Source organism: Ostrinia nubilalis, chromosome 13, assembly GCF_963855985.1.
Source record: "Ostrinia nubilalis chromosome 13, ilOstNubi1.1, whole genome shotgun sequence".
Classification (NCBI taxonomy): Eukaryota; Metazoa; Arthropoda; class Insecta; order Lepidoptera; family Crambidae; genus Ostrinia; species Ostrinia nubilalis.
This window is the reverse complement of record NC_087100.1, coordinates 12,016,853-12,033,342: the sequence shown is the minus strand read 5'-3', so window position 1 is coordinate 12,033,342 and position 16,490 is coordinate 12,016,853. Positions and strand designations below refer to the sequence as shown.

At 39.0% G+C, this 16,490-nt stretch overlaps 1 protein-coding gene across 8 annotated transcripts in view; it reads right to left on the bottom strand.

Moving 5' to 3' along the window:
* Nucleotides 1–14,409, bottom strand: part of LOC135077685 (maternal protein tudor-like) — a 31,203-nt gene extending 16,794 nt beyond the window's left edge. Inside the window, exons 1-11 of one of the 8 annotated variants that reach the window (XM_063972249.1) lie at nucleotides 12,325–14,409; nucleotides 12,050–12,250; nucleotides 9,254–9,435; nucleotides 8,176–8,256; nucleotides 7,159–7,311; nucleotides 6,622–6,759; nucleotides 5,926–6,072; nucleotides 4,985–5,143; nucleotides 4,186–4,353; nucleotides 1,201–2,153; nucleotides 974–1,122 (exon numbers count right to left, since the gene is read on the bottom strand). In XM_063972249.1, the coding sequence (XP_063828319.1) occupies nucleotides 974–1,122; nucleotides 1,201–2,153; nucleotides 4,186–4,353; nucleotides 4,985–5,143; nucleotides 5,926–6,072; nucleotides 6,622–6,759; nucleotides 7,159–7,311; nucleotides 8,176–8,256; nucleotides 9,254–9,435; nucleotides 12,050–12,250; nucleotides 12,325–14,229 (4,236 nt within the window). In that variant the 5' untranslated portion in view covers nucleotides 14,230–14,409. The remainder of the gene's footprint in view (nucleotides 1–973; nucleotides 1,123–1,200; nucleotides 2,154–4,185; nucleotides 4,354–4,984; nucleotides 5,144–5,925; nucleotides 6,073–6,621; nucleotides 6,760–7,158; nucleotides 7,312–8,175; nucleotides 8,257–9,253; nucleotides 9,436–12,049; nucleotides 12,251–12,324) is intronic. The other 7 variants (XM_063972251.1, XM_063972250.1, XM_063972253.1 and 4 more) reach the window with 7 other exon arrangements.
* Nucleotides 14,410–16,490: the final 2,081 nt, after the last annotated feature.

Sequence of the window (16,490 nt, the reverse complement as noted above, 5' to 3'; positions counted from 1 at the left end):
CCTTCCTTAAGAATTACTCTATCTATTAAAAAAAACCGCATCAAAATCCGTTACGTAGTTTTAAAGATCTAAGCATACATAGGGACAGACAGCGAAAGCGACTTTGTTTTATACTATAAGTCGGCTTCCTTTGTCTTTGGCGCGCACCGCCACCGCTGCGGTCCTGCGGTCTGTGCCTGCGGACGTGAACGATGCAACACGTTTATCCGCGCAGATTTTGTCATCACGCGTTTAACGCAAATTCGTTAAACAAAATCAGAAAACTATTTTCACTGCTATCTATTACTATAGTCGATCCGCGATGGTTATTGACTTACAAAAAGTGCACCAGCGATTGTTTTCTGCTGTGAAGAGACGTTATTTTGATAAAACCCCTCAAGCCGCACAAAAGCTTTGCGATGAAATATGGCGTAAACTGAAGAGTGAATTTAAAATAATAAAAGGTGATTCTATAACCAAGTGTTTTAATCATATAATACCCTATTTTTCTCAAATTTGCAATGTTTTAATTTTGTCAAAGTGGTAATGACGTCAATTTTGGGAGAAGGGGGGGGGGGGTCATTAAGAAATGACGATAGGATGATTGTAGGGGGGGGGGGGGGGTCTAAAATCGGAAAAAATCGATGACGTAATTTATGGACGGCCCCATACATAGATACAGCAACGTCCTGTGACTGAAATGATGATGATGATGAAAGTGAAACAAAAAAAATACGTATGAACTTGAGCGGAGCTGATATTTTTCTGTTGGCTACGTTTTTGCCATTGAATCATTGTAATTACGTAGGCAAAGAGAAACTAACTTCGAGGTTATTAAAGGTTTTTTGCTATCTTCGGAAGAATAGTGAAAGGTGAATCATTATTCTGTCTGTTGAAAGTTTATTGCACGTCTATTTGTGACTTTGATTAATTGCGTTGAAATGTTAAAAATAGATTATTTTCTTCAATAATATATCAATGATATTTTACTAACTTTTGATGTATCAAAACTGGCGATGGCGTTCTCGACTAGCGCTGCCTTGTCAAGGTCCAGTTGAACGTAGAATTTATTTATTGACTCCACATACGTCACTCGGCACAGGATTTGCTGACCTACGATGATCGTCAGGTCGATTGCTTCGTCTGGAAGATTAACAAAACATTATTATAACACAAAAAACAAACGACTATAGTCAAGTACAAAATTGAATTTCTACCAACCTTTCAAAGTGACAGACGACTGGTGCTCTGACATAATAGCCAACTCCTTTTCGACCAGCATATCAGCCACGCTGACGCCATTGTTCCACAGCGACACCTTGTACTGATCTTCCACACACTCCTGGAAAACGCATTGGTATCGAGGAGCGTTGAAGCACAGATCTATGCCCGGGTCAGCTTTCCATTCGCCGTCTTTCGGCGCAACGCCCACTAACGAGCAATGCACTGCCATCTTCGGCAGATCCATTAGCTGGCTATCTAATTGCCAGATGTCTTTCGCGTCAACTAACTGCTTGTTTCCAAAGTCCACGTATCGGACTATGTATTTTGAAAACGGCTGTACGGATACCACCGTCGCTCTGTACAATACCCCATCAGCAGGGTACCTTGCCAGCACCGAGGAGCCTACACCGATGACTCCAGAGTAAGACTTCACACCCTTATACAGTTCAGGAATCATGTGCATCATTTCCAGGAATTTCGGTTGCAGCGACATGATCTGTGTGTAGAAACTCTCCGGTGATATAATCCACGTGACCGACACCTCGTGTTGCGCGCCAATTTCGACGGTCGGGTCTGAGAATGCGGTGGTGTGATCCACTGGGTTAGGCAAGTCCTTGTATTGCACTTGCGGTGCGAATTTGCGCGGCGGTCGTTCTCTACCGCTGTCTTGGGACCGGAAACTTCTCTCGGACCGCTTGTCGCTATCGGATGCGTACTTTTCGGTCCTTTCGGCGCGGTCTCTGGGGGAGAAGTTGCTTCGAGGCGGTCTTTCCCGCCTCTCTCGGTTGTTGAAGTCCCGCTTCCCGTCCCGGTTCCAGTTTTCCTTCTTGTCGCCCCAGTTGTCCCGTTTCTCGCCGCGGTTGTCGCGCCGGTCGGGCCTGCCCTCGCGGCTTTTGTTGCCCCAGTCATCGTTCGAGTTATCCCCTTGGTCTTGGTTGAAGTTGTTAGCGCTGTAAAGACAGGTAAATATATTTTAGTGACGTCGAGGTTGTTTAGGTTACAACCCGTATTCACAATATTTCAGACAAAGGTTTATGTTGATTATAGATGTTAAATGATTAGAAAAATGCAAGAGGAAATATGGAGTCTTGTGTGAATCTCAGGTCTGTCATATTAATTCCAAAGGCTATTTTGATGAGCTGCAATTGGAAACTATCTGCTGCAAATATTCACATATTTATGCATGAATTGTATTTTTTCTCCAATTAAGACAGACTTCGACTAATAGAAGAGCTGTATTTATTATCATAACTTCGTTGTGAATACGGGTGTATGTATTGCTGTTTTAGTTGATAAAAAATGAGTTTGGAAATTTTCCGCTACTTCGTTTCGATAAACCGCTTATTATGCGTTTATCGAAGGAAGTCGTTTCCTGTGGTCTACTCCTCACGATAACTTCAATATATTTGGACTATTTCTTACTTATGTGAAGTGACGAAATAAGACAAATATTTTGAAATCCTTGTGCCGACTAGACCTTCAAATTAGTAAACAGCAGCATTATTTTTCGCAAAGATTTTGCTGCCAGCTATAATGTAAATGCATGAAGGAAGAAAAATAAACAAAAGACACACACCAAGAACGTAATTTATTAGGCAAATAAGGGCAGTATGTACAAGCGACGAAACGCAAAAGAAAAATACGTGTCCCAAAACAAAGGAGTGAACAAAACATAATACGTGCTGAAAATGAAAATGCGAACTCGATCGACACACGGTGCAATAGATGGAATGTACTTAACAAAAACGAAAGCTGAATTCGTATCGAGAGCTGCGTGAGTGAGCGCCCGAGCGTGGCCAAGCAAATAGGGCGAGAAAACGAGCACACGCCGATCCAAACATTAATGCCTCATTTAGCTGATTTCTTCATCACAACGTAACGTTTAGTTATATGATAAACGTAATAACTGTTATTACAATGACGATAAATATGTCTCTGGCAGTGTACAGAATCGTAGTCGTGATTCGTATATGAAGGCTATTTTTTTGTTGCTCCGATTGATAATATTTTAACAATACTTATTAAAATTTCTTAGCATTTTGAGTTGTTACTTAAATCAAGAATTTGTTAGGAAAATTATTTTTATTATGCATTGTTTTAAAAAGTTTCAAGTTTGATGACTTGCAAAGGCATAGCGCACCGCAACAAACGCAGATTTCTTTTCACGAAATTAGTATTTAGTTTGTAAATGAACATGAATATTCAGTCGCACCGAATAGCGTTGTACTGAAGCGTGAAATAATCAGCACTATTATAAAGCACTTTTCACATTTACCGTTCAATTATTGTTACTCAAGTTAGTAATAAAAAGTGGATGCTGTCAGTCGGAGCGGTCTTCCGGTGGGTGGTAGTTTAAAGTGTTACGATTGTTCGTTATGCAATGCAGTTTAACGAATTTAGCCGATTAAAACGATAACTGAACGCAAAACCTTACAAAACAATATCAGGATGTTCAAAATTATGTTCGTGCAAAAATAATCATGTTTCTTATAACAACTCAAATGAAAAATCAAACAAGAACGCTGCATACAGCACAAATAAAACCAGGTCAAGTCTTTTTACAAATGCATGCAGTTATGAACGTAGATTCATATTCACACTTACATACTAATTTTTTTCATAGATTTGTAAGACTTTAATAATCAATCTAGATTAATGAAAATTCAATGAAATATGGTAACAGAAACTCATTAATTATTACATTTATCAAATAAAGATAATACTGCAAATGAGAGGTGAAATTTTTTGAATACCCAACAGATGCAGTGTGTAATTTTCTTTTTATTAGGGAAAATCAACAGCTGTGAATTCAAATGACATGAACCATGTTTTTACAAGTAATGTAAATAATCGCTCTCACTGCGACATGCCACCAAATAGTCTATCAAAAACTAAGTTTTGCAGGTCTTGCGTTCACACAGCTAAGCGAAGCATTAACATTGAATCAGGAAGCGGACGAAACTTTTCTTGTTACGGGTGTACCGTTTGAGCCTGTCTTGGACGGAGGATCGGGCGTTTTGGGCGTCAGCTGAGGCGGCTTCCGCAGCCTGACGTAGTCGCTTGCCCACGCCGGCAGCGTCCTTGCCTTTCCACCCAGGCCGCGGCCCAGGCTTATCATGCTCCGCTCGAGGTTTCCGACGCTCGAATTTGCTGTTTGTAGAATAAACATGCGTGAACTTCGCCTGACTGATTCTTTTAAAGAGATTCCCAAATAAGTGCGCGCGCGCAACAACTAAACTGTCGACTAGGGCAGTTGACATTTGACACCAAAAGTCAATTGACATACTTTTTGTAAGCTGTCAAAACCATAATTATCCTGACTGTCCCATTATTTTGTACATTATGGCAACAGGAACTTAGGACGTCACTGATTTGCAAACTCAATTGACTATTTATCAATTTGAAAGCTACCAAAACTGAAAACGGTTTCTAGAGATTTGTGTTTTTAAAGGAGGTGCGCGACTTGTAATTATTGGCGAATGGAGTCTCATCCTGACTTTCTCTTATTTGAAACTTTGGGAATCCCTTTTTGTGATAATTACCAGTAGACAGGCGATTTTCAATATCAATACATAAATAGTAAATAAAATCCCTAAAATATCAGAAACATAAATAAATTACATAATATTGTAAAAACCGCAGAATTCATTAATTAGTAAAAGCATAAATAATAAAAAACAAAATAATATAGTTACGTAGATAGTCCATGCAATGGCTGCGTGCCCCGATTCTCCTGGTTTGCATCCAATCATTCCGGTACTCTCTATAATATTTTACATACCTGTTGTCCCATTCTCTGTTATCTCTTCTATTGTCCCGATCTCTGGTGTCCCTGTTGTTGTATTGCCTGTGAGGCTGCGTTTGGTTCGTGGGGGTCTCGTCCCAGTCGTCGTCAGCGGCGCTAGAAGCCACGTTGTTCTCCCAAGGCTTCTGGCCGCGTCTAACCATCAATACATATTGGCATCATGACGGATGAACGATGATGAAGGAACTTTACAGCCAATAAGTGAAACGTTTGATTTATTGAGAGCGATGTCGCACTCTAATAGCCGAATGGAATGACCAGTTTGTAATATGATTGGACAATTGGACATGAATCCCAACTAATGGCATATAACAAGTTAACAACTAATCGTATGGCCAGCTTTGGGGCAGGCAAGACTTGAATGGACATCACACAGTTTTGATAAAATATGATCGCCTATGATGAAGGTAACTTTAGAGCCAATTGGAACCAATACGTGAAAGATTTGATTTATTGAGAGCGATGTCGCACTCTAAAATAGCCGAATGGAACGATCGGTTTGTAATATGATTGGACATGTAGCCCAACTAAAGGCCAGCTTTGGGGCAGGCAAAGACTTGATTGGACATCACACAGTTTTGACAAGTGAAACAAAAGATGATCGCCTATGATGAACGATTATGAAGGTAACTTTATAGCCAATTGGAAACAATAAGTGAAAGTTTGATTTGTTGAGAGCGATGTCGCACTAATGGCCGAATGGAACGGCCAGTTTGTATAGGATGGAATATGTGGCTTTGGGCAAGCAAAGACTTGAGTGAATATCACGCAATTTTGACAAATGAAACAAAAGATGATCGCATAAGAACAGAACCTGGTATAAAGAATCTTGAGTACAAACCGGTATTGCCGAATAACACAAACTAAGCAGTGGTTATCTACAGGCCGACATGTCCCGAGGGTGTTACGTTACTCACCTGTCTCTAGTGTCCCGATCTCGGTTGTCCCTGTTGAATTGCCTAGGCGGTTGGAAGGCGGGCTTCGCAGGCGTTTCTTCCCAATCGTCATCGGCCGCGGGAGCGTGGCTGGAGGCAGTGTTGTTCTCCCAAGGCTTGTGGCCGCGCCTAACCATCAATCAATATGATTTGGTCACGATGAACGCGAGAGGAATGGGTATAATGATGAATGATGCTTTTTTCAGCCAAATGGGATTCAATTTGTTCCATAACTAATATGGATAGTTAATTAATGAAAGGTTGCGTTCATTGACGCACTTTACATTCAAGATATCTTTTCAATAGCCCTCTTAAGATTATAACCATTTTTTTAGTTAGCAACATGACAAATATACGAAGAAGCAAAAAACGAAAAACAGCGAGGTACGGAGAAGGTTATTTTCAGCGACACCAACTCAAAATTAGAAAAACCATAAAAAGGGAGATGTAGCGCAACAAAAACTTTTTTCAGCAGGATAATAAAATTCTCAAATCATCATGCACTGCACAGCATCCAGCGTAAGAAGACTGTCCGAAGAACAACGATTATGTATTACGTATGGAAGGAGTCCCCTAACGCTGATTCTGATATTACTAACGCTGGAGATGACACACCAATGTTAAGCGGAGGATTGGTACATGCTACAACGATGAAACACATCTGCACACATCACTCACCTATTGTCCCGGTCTCTGTTATCCCGGTTGTTGAATTGCCTGGGCAGTCCGGCAGGTTTCGCGGGTGTTTCCTCCCAGTCATCGTTAGCAGGCGCGGGCGCATTCGATGATTTGTTCTCCCAAGGCTTCTGGCCGCGTCTAATCAATACATTTGACGTGGATCACAATGAACGCGATATAACTGGATGATGATGATTAACTACTTTAGCTAAATGAAATCGGTAATAATCTCGCTTTGGGCGGCAATGTCACGTTCATTGAGAACCATGTCGTATTGTACAAAGGAGTTACCTATAATACACGTGTAGGTACTTGAGATGAAAGTAAAATTATATTACCAGGGTATCACAAATACGGTAATTCATAGACTTACTTATCAGGATCTAAAACAAAGCCTGAATTCCATGTTACTCAGAATCTAATATAGGGCTGCATTTTGTTGTAGAACACATTTTTGTAACAGGATGGTTGCTGGGGATGAACCTATATCAAGCGAATATTTACAGACATGTATTGTCCCATCAAGTGCCCACTAACCTGTCCCTATTGTCCCGGTCTCTGTTGTCCCTATTGTCCCTGTTGAACTGCCTCTGAGGCGGCTGGAAGGACTGCGCAGGCGCCTCTTCCCACTCATCGTTGGCGGGCGCGGCGCTCGACGCGGCGTTGTTCTCCCAAGGCTTTGGCCCGCGTCTAACCAATAATTATAGACCATTATGTACGAGGTAGATGATATGGAATTCGGTCAATGAACTGGTAATGGACGTTTTTGTTTTGGTATGGTCTGTTTTAAGATGCTTTTAGAGTAGAATAGAGAAGTGATTGCGGGTGTATGCTTACCACACAGACCACACTCCATTGAAAAAGATTTAAATCTCAATTTATTGTCTGTGATTTGGTGTTGTTCAGTAAAAAATAAAGTTTGGCTCAAAATAAATATTAAACATTAAAAACAATAAAACAAGTCTTTCGATTGATAAATGCTTGCATTAAGTTAGGAACACTAAAACTAACGCGTTTGACCAAAGCGATAAACAACAAATCTTATTAGACCGTATTCCGAAGAAAGGAAAAAAAACTTTCAGAACAAACGGCTTAAAAGTAAAATGTGTTCATTGCTAAAATGTAAGATTTCTGCAATTAAATATTGGAGTGGTAGCGACAACGCTACAAAAACTTAGCGATGTTGCGTGCACAGAGTAATTTATTGGACAGCTTCTATCGCATCTCAGCTCCGCGCATAAGAAATGCACCAACACTATTCCACGAAGCGGACAATAAACAGTTAGACGCGTGCGCATAAGTAATACTTGGCTGAGTATGCTGTACGCAACGATAAATATTGTTTCGATACAACAGAAACAAGCCTAAGTTATAATTATTAGATTAAGGTCAATGGAGATGGTTTGGAATGGTCACACATTTGATGGTGCTGTAAATAATACATTTTGAACTAATCCTCATTATATGAATCTGTTACATGTTAAAAGTGTGTTTCTGTACGTACTTAAGTGACATGCAATTAAATAATTTAAATTTAAAGTTTTTCAAACTCACCTATCGCCTCTGTCTGGCCTTCCGCCAAACTTTTCACTGTGACGGCCCGGACCGGACCGATCGAACGCTTCCTTATTGTCCCTGCCCAAACAAAACACATCATGGTGTTACCAACACTTCAGCTACACTCACAAAAACACACACGAACCTTTCCAAGTACCATTATCTCACTGATACGTTATTAAATAATATTAATGATGGATTACCTATACATTTTATGTGTAAGCACTGAAATCGCACCTCGACTAAATCCCGACAATGGGTTCAAAGAACCGAGACCAAGGCCAGAGCGTGAGTCAGGGCACAATTACCATTTTTTGTGTGAAAGCAAAAACTTCCGAAATTTTCTCAGCCATAGCTATACATGGGAATAATGGTTCTAAAAGTACACTCTCTATCGGTTATCGTTAAAGGATGAATTTTATCAACAAGATATGCAGTTTATCTGTTTTCTAAGCGTAAGATACGACCGTTAGATAGACTGAGACCATTTAAATTTCCTCATGCATCAAAAAGAACCGCTAATTTGCTTACTTCGCATCGTAAACTCGCATCATAGTTTCTATTTACAACCGAAATAGTTATAACGTCAAATATTATGTTTAGTGCAGTTAGTCATATTTTTATTATTTTTGTATCCAATTTGTCGGTAATTTATTGTTTTACGCTAAATGAGTAAGTAAGTATGCAGATTGTCTAATATTAATCAACAGTTGTTATTAGCGTGATCTCAGTTTGTAGGGTCAGGGTTTGCGTAAACAAAGACTTCAAAGTTCCAAGGTCCAACATTATCTGCAGTTTAATTGCAACAAATATTTAATTATTTTGCACTGACCAGTATTTGATAAATCTGTTAATCCCACGTACTCACGTAACTATATTAGGAAAGTGAATGACGGATATCACATTATTCAACCAACATCTAATTTTGGAATACAATGAGTACTTAGTATTTTGATTGAGAATGACGTGTCCCGCCCGTTTACGTCGCTTTTATTACTTGCCCAATGTTTTGATACCCAAAACTTAAAGGCGTTTACTACTTTTACCTGTAATGATAATGTATTTTGATACTTACCGTCCTCGGAAGCTGCCTCCCCTATGACCGAAGTCTTCATTGCCTTCCCTCGGCGGTCTACGATCATCCTTGAAGCTTTTCTCCCTTCTGAAACTCTTCTTGCGACTGTCATCAGGTACGCTGCCTTCGGGCGAGCTGAAATTCTCCGGTGCGTCCTTTCGGATAGGTGTCGTGGCTTTAGGCTGGCAAAAATACCAATAATATGAGTCACACGTGATATATGCAATTGGTAGAATACCTGACAGGTTTTTCGCATTAGTTACCAATGAATTACTTTCAAATTGGCCTGCTCTTGTTGGATGCGCATTGCCAATTATTTTCCTTTGACGGCAGACGTTAATTTAACCACAAACGGTCTGATTTATAGATGAGGCAGCTGAGACAAGAATATTTTTAAAGGCTATCTATTTGTGTGTAAGTAAATATTTACAATTCTCTAAGCATGAGCATGGCATAATATTTAATGACATCACAAAGTGCTGAAGTCATCGCCTACTACATTTTAAAGGTGTATGTATCTGACGGTAGATCTCAAAAAAGCTGTGCAAACACGAAATATCTGACAATCGGCGGTGATAGACAGTACCATTATTAGAGCGGCATTCAAAATAAAACGTCACAAAACGTGAATGTGGTATATTAGCTACAAACGACGGCACAGCGACATCTTACGCAGTTGTACTAAGTTCTATTTTGTGCAATAAAAATGTGGTCTGTTGTGATATCGACTGTTTTAGCTTGTCATACATCGTGTGCATTATCACTGTCTTGCCAAACTACTCGTTATGTTAACGGTACATGTATTTCACACTTTATTGAATTACCTACTATAATGGAGTAAAATTGCTATAAATTCCGACCAAATGACGTCCAACACTTGCGTTTCTTGAATATTTTATGAATTTCAGCCATATTGACTATTAAACTGAGCTAAATAATAGATGTGACGTGTCGTTCAATTTCGTCCACGCAAGCAAGATGGGGACGTTTAGGCTTTATTAATTTAACGTGTTATGACTAAAAATTCCCAGAACATAGAGTGCCATATCTTAATACACACATTTTAACTTTAGTATATTTATTTTAAAGTCATGTTTAGTCTTCATTCAACAGACTGCTGAGCTGGTTTATTGATTCAAAAATAAACTTCAGATACAGACTTGGTCAATTTTATGAACATGAAATCTGATACTGATTTAAGTCTTTCTGTTCATAATAATAGACAAAAACATATTTTTGCCCTTCTGACCCACCGCACTACCAAACCACACTACCAGTAGTGTCGTGGGGAATATTTTTTCCCTTCTGCACTACCAAGCCAGTAGTGTCGTGGGTAACATACATCTTCATTCCCATCGACACTACTACCATAACTAAATGTAAAATTTGTAAAATTTTGGCTTGTTTTGTAATAAATTATGTTTATATGCAACCCTAACCTCGGTACAAAGCAGTTTGACGGAATTTACTGAAAAAAAAAAATACCTAAAAGGGCTTATACCTATATACTACTTTGCGTGAAAGAAAAACAAAAATTAAATTATTTTTACCCGACTGCGGCAAAGCAAAAGGAGGGTTATGATTTTGACAGGCTATGTATGTATGTTCATCTATTCCCTCGTAACTTCTAAACTACTTATTAGAATTCGACAAATGACATATCATTAGAAGCGCTTTAATTGTTCGCTGGTTATAGGCTATATGGGGTTTCACAAAATCTAATGTGGCGCCCTCTAGCGGACAAACTATACAGAGTAAAAAAATAAAGTTAAGATAATAATGCCGTGCTTGGTATCATTTGAAAGCGCTTTACTTGTACATTTACCGTAACATGTACGTACATAAGCCCTTTTAGGTAATATTTTATTTTCAGTAAATTCCGTCAAACTGCAAAATTGCACAGAGGTTAGTGTTGCATATAAACATAATTTATTACAAAACAATCCAAAATTTTACAAATTTTACATTTAGTTATGGTAGTAGTGTCGATGGGAATGAAGATGTATGGCCCTTAAAAATTACCCACGACACTACTGGCTTGGTAGTGTAGAAGGGAAAAAATATTCCCCACGACACTACTGGTAGTGTGGTTTGGTAGTGCGGTGGGTCAGAAGGGTATTTTTGTGGTACACAAATAATTCATAAAAATACCACTTACATTCCTGAGTTCTTATTAGCGAGGTGAAAGTGTTGATTGTTAGTGACATCATTAGCCGTTGCACAATGGATGCCTTACTGGCTGGCATGTAATCTGCCGTAAATATTAATTAAGCTAGGCAGTTTTTCACCAAATTGTTTCACACCAGTTAAGAGTTTGATATGGAAAATGGTCAATTATTTAGTCTATGAAAAGGATTTCTTATAAAAGTATTTTCAAGGCAAAGAAATATTTTTTACCAAGTTATTTTTATATCAAAAAGTTTTTTAACTTGGCTGTAAATTGATAAAAGTAGTTTTCTAGTTTTTCTTTTTTTATAATAATTTATAACAATTAACTTTTGTGTAGTCAGTTTATGAAGAGAAATACTAAAATTGAGATTTAATTTGAAATCTATACTAATCAATATAAATGCGAAAGTAACTCCGTCTGTCTGTCTCTCTTTCACGCCTAAACCATTGAACCGATTTTGATGAAATTTGGCATAGAGATAGTTTGAGTCCCGGGAAAGGACATAGGATAGTTTTTATCCCGGTTTTTGAAACAGGGACGCGCGCGGTAAAGTTTTTCTGTGACAGACAAAATTCCACGCGGGCGAAGCCGCGGGCGAAAAGCTAGTATAAAATAAATTGAGTTACCTCATGGTTGCTCCTAGGCTGTGACAACTGGTTCATCTTCCTGGCAATGTCCAGCGGTGGGCTGACGGTGTCGTCTACCAGGCTGACCAGCATAGTGTCGTTGGACAGGACGCCCACGATCTGCGCCATCAAAGTCTTCTCCAGAGCCAGCATCTCCAGCTGGTTGGACGTCTTGGTCTCAACCGGTTTGTTTTCAAAGCCCTAGTAAAAAAATATAAATAAAACTTACTTTCCAATAACAAAAAAATAGCATATTTCTTCAGAGAGATGCTTACTTTTAATGCACACTTCAGGGCTTGAGCGGGAAGCTTTATTAGATCAGGAGTGATTGTTCTCAGGTCAGAAATCTCGATCTCCTGCTCATTTCCATAGTCCACATAAACTACGATCACTTTTCTTCCCTTGGTGTCTCTTATCCTTGCTCTGTACCAGTTGTCATCGTCAGGGAATCGGGCACAGCATGCTGCACCCACTGGCAGCTCTCCCGGAAACGAGGTGCTCTCACAGTGAACCTTGACCGCATCCATAACTGCATTCAGCTCATCAATCTTGTCTGATAGTTGAACGTAAAACTTGATACAGCTGTCCACATAAGACACTAGCACAGACTGCCTCGTTCCCAAAGGAAGCATTCCCATCCATTTAAATTGCAGCTTGTCTTTCATGTTTGCCATCAGCAAATCCAAAACATTCTTGTTGTCTAAATACAATTCTCCATATTGAATCAACGGTGGGCCCTCTGGTGCCACCACCCTCAAAGTCAGGACCTTTCCATTCACAAGCTGCTTAAATGTCTCATTCAAATGGGGACCTTTTTCCAATTTCTTGACCCCAGATAAGCAGAATCTCATGGCAAAGACATTGGGTTTCACAAACTCCTCTGGGATATCAAATATGTCATAGTATGACACCATCTCTGTGTCCCCAAAGTCAACAAAGAAGAGTTTACACTGAGAACCAGACAAATTCATGACAATTGCCCTGCAAATAATTCTGTCTCCTGACATACGGCCCAAGCAAACCGTGCCAATCATAGGGGGCTCAGCGAGACTGCTGTGTGGTCTCTTGTTGATGTCATCCATCATATTCTGTAGCCTTTGAGCATCGGTTGCAAGCTGCACTGCAAATAGCTCAGGGCCTTCTTCAGCAAATGAAACAAAAACTTTATGCTGAGAATTAGCCTCTAGCAGCCTGCTCTTGTAGGTTGCGGACTTTTTAGGGGAAGCCGGTTTGGCTGTGGCCAATGCTACAGGAGGAGGCGGTGTTAAAGGCTCCGCAGCGGCAGCAGTACTTGCATGTTGTGGCTGGCGGCTTGGAGGTCGAAGGTTCACTGGGTTTCTTGTGGCCTTATTTGTCACCAACAATCTTTGACTAATCAGTGATGGCGGAGGTATCGATCCATTGAATGGCAAAGAAACATTCTGTTGTAAGCGCATTGCTGATGCTGGATTTGAAGGAAAATTCTGATTAATCAAAAATGGTACATGTTCCATATATGAAGGTGATTCAGAATGATAAGTCGGCTGCCAATTGGGTATTTGTTGGTTTTCACTTGTCATCTGCGATAGCAGCACTTCTTGCTTGACTATTGGCAATGCCACTCCGAGCCTGTTGGACACAAGGTGCGTCGACAAATCATTCCCCTTGAACTGTATCGAGATTAGAGGCAGCGATCTTGTTTGCGCGTCCACCGTGGCAGGGTACTCGTTGTAACACAGAAGACTTTGTAATTTTAGCAACAGTGGCTCCTCCCATCGACCGGACGGGTGCATGAGCCTAGACAAGTAGTAATCTGTGGCTTGGCCACGCAATTGCAAAAACATTGGGTCATAGCTGTCTAGAAATCTGATAGTACTCAAGGATATAATATCTTTGTTACCGTAATCAATGAAATATACTCCGACTAATCCGGTGGCAATATTAGTAGTGCTTACTATTTTCGCCCGATAGTACGCACCGTCTTTGTATTTCGCGGCGCAAATGACGCCCTCGTGAATGGCCGCTGGAGAAACTGTACCTACACCCTTCTCCAAATTTTCGCGAGCAGTTTTGAACAGGCTTTCTACCATTAACGAAGATGGTTGGTCAAGCTGCCCGCTGACCCTCAGGAAGTGGCCATCTCCATCCACATGGGTCACGTAAAGTCGAAAGGATCTCGGAATTTCAGTAGGCACAGCCATGATTCTAAATAATAAAAGTGGCACAATAATGAAGAAAAAAGAAGTCTTATAATTCACATCACTTGTTTAGAAACGAACGTTGAACGTCGTACCAACTTTAATCACACTCAGTCAGACTTACAAAAAAAATACCGCTTTCTTTTGTTTTCAATAAACATGGCGCCTGAAAACCGCTTTTTCGTCAAAATTACACTTCCTATTCAAAAAAAGTTCAGCAATTGGTCAAATCTATTGTCAATCAATCTTTTTTTTAAATGTGACCAATCAGAACGCGCGATATTGAAATATCGTGTTTATGATTTGTCAAAGGTGCTTGTCAGTGTAAACTAGGCATGGAACATTTCATGAATAGCAGGTGAAAAATCATATGAAATGAATTTCATTAATCACACCTGCTATTTTACTTCACATAGACTGCTTTAATTTCACAGTCAACGAAATCACGAATCACATGAATTTCATTCATTCATTCGAGCGAAGTTCGTGAGCGCAGCTCTGCGAAGCGACCGAGCGAGTAAGAAGGAATGATTTGATCATGTGCGTGTTAGAAAAGGACAAGAGATGTGATGACGGACGAATCTGGGCATTTTAAATATGAACTTTAAACTCAAAGGTGTAAGGTTTAGATTTCCTTGTCATGATTCGTGTGATTTCATTAGATAGCAGGCAGATGAAATGAATGATTTTCATTAGTCGCGCGGTTATCAATGTGCTGTGAAACTGTTTGTTTTTTGTTGTGCGACATAAATGAAACAGATATTGTTACATTTCATATTTTAGCTAATTAGCAATCCTTCATCATAATTCATACTTCATTAAAAGTAGCACATTATATGAAAGAGCTACATTAAAACACTGCGAATAAAAATCATTGCCTGTGAAATTTCGCATGTGAAATCATATGAAAAAAAAATCATCATTTCATTGAATGAAAATGAATGAAAAATAGCAATCATTTCCATGCCTAGTGTAAACCACAGACTATTTATTATTTTAGGTCGTGTACTCACTATAATACTAATCGATTAAATAAACCGCACTTTTTCTAAGACTTTCTTTAAAGGGTCACCTCTATTCGGAAATGGAAATGAGCTAGCAAAAGCAATTTTTGACACTTGACAAGAAAAAAAATGTTGACTAACAGCTGTCAAAATAATAGCAAAGCGAAAATGCGGAATATTTTTCTTTGAAAATTGACAATGTAAATGATTTTATTGATTACAGCTAAGAAACACAACAAAAATGATCGAAGCGTGTTCAAAACGATGCATGTTATTTGGGACAGTGTGCATGGGAGTGTAAGTTTTTTATAAAACTACTGTAACTTTTCATACATTTAGCAATAAATGTGTAATAATTTTGTTTCCTTTCCAGCTTAACCATTGTAGTCCTCATATTAGAATCACAGTTAGCTGATACATTTTCTGGCAGCCAGCGAATGAAAAACAAAACCTTTCCAACTGAAAATAATTCAACATGTTGGGTGCACCAGCCATTTAAAATAATTAGTGAATGTCACCCTTGCTCAGGTAAACAACTATTTTTTTTTTATTTTTTTTGTTTGGATCTTGTACCAAATAAATTATTTACTAACATATCAATAATATATCAGATGTGTACTTAGGAATAAGAAAACATACAAACAGTAGGTATGCTGTAACAAATTTTCTAAGGTAACTTTCGTTCGTTCGTTCGTTTCAGCCGAAAGACGTCCACTGCTGGACAAAGGCCTCCCCCAAGGATTTCCACAAAGACCGGTCCTGCGCCGCTTGCATCCAGGAAGGTAACTTTATTCTGTTTAATTACAGATTTCGAAATAAGAAGTAAGAGCATAGGAGTGTGTATTCATACAAGTTTCAAGGAGATATTGAAATGTGAAAATGGGGAAACAGTTACTAGAAGGTAAATCTTACATCATGTTTTCTTATATGGCATCTTTTCAGTTACTAAATATGATCAATGTAATGTCTTATAATGATAAAAAATATTTTTTTTATGATTAAAAAATCGATTTTCATTTTATTTTCAGTTGTGACAGAGTGGCCTATTTAGAAGAGAGAGCATATTGGAAGTTCACAATCTGGTCTTTTATCATAGGCGCAATATCTTCTGTAGCAGTTATGCTAAGAATGAGAGTCCTAAACTACCGAGCCAAAAGAAGAGCTCGACAAATTCTAAGCAATGGATCTATTTAAAGTAAAATGGTTATTATAAGCATAAATTATTATTCTATTGTAAATTGTAATGCAATAAATAGTGTA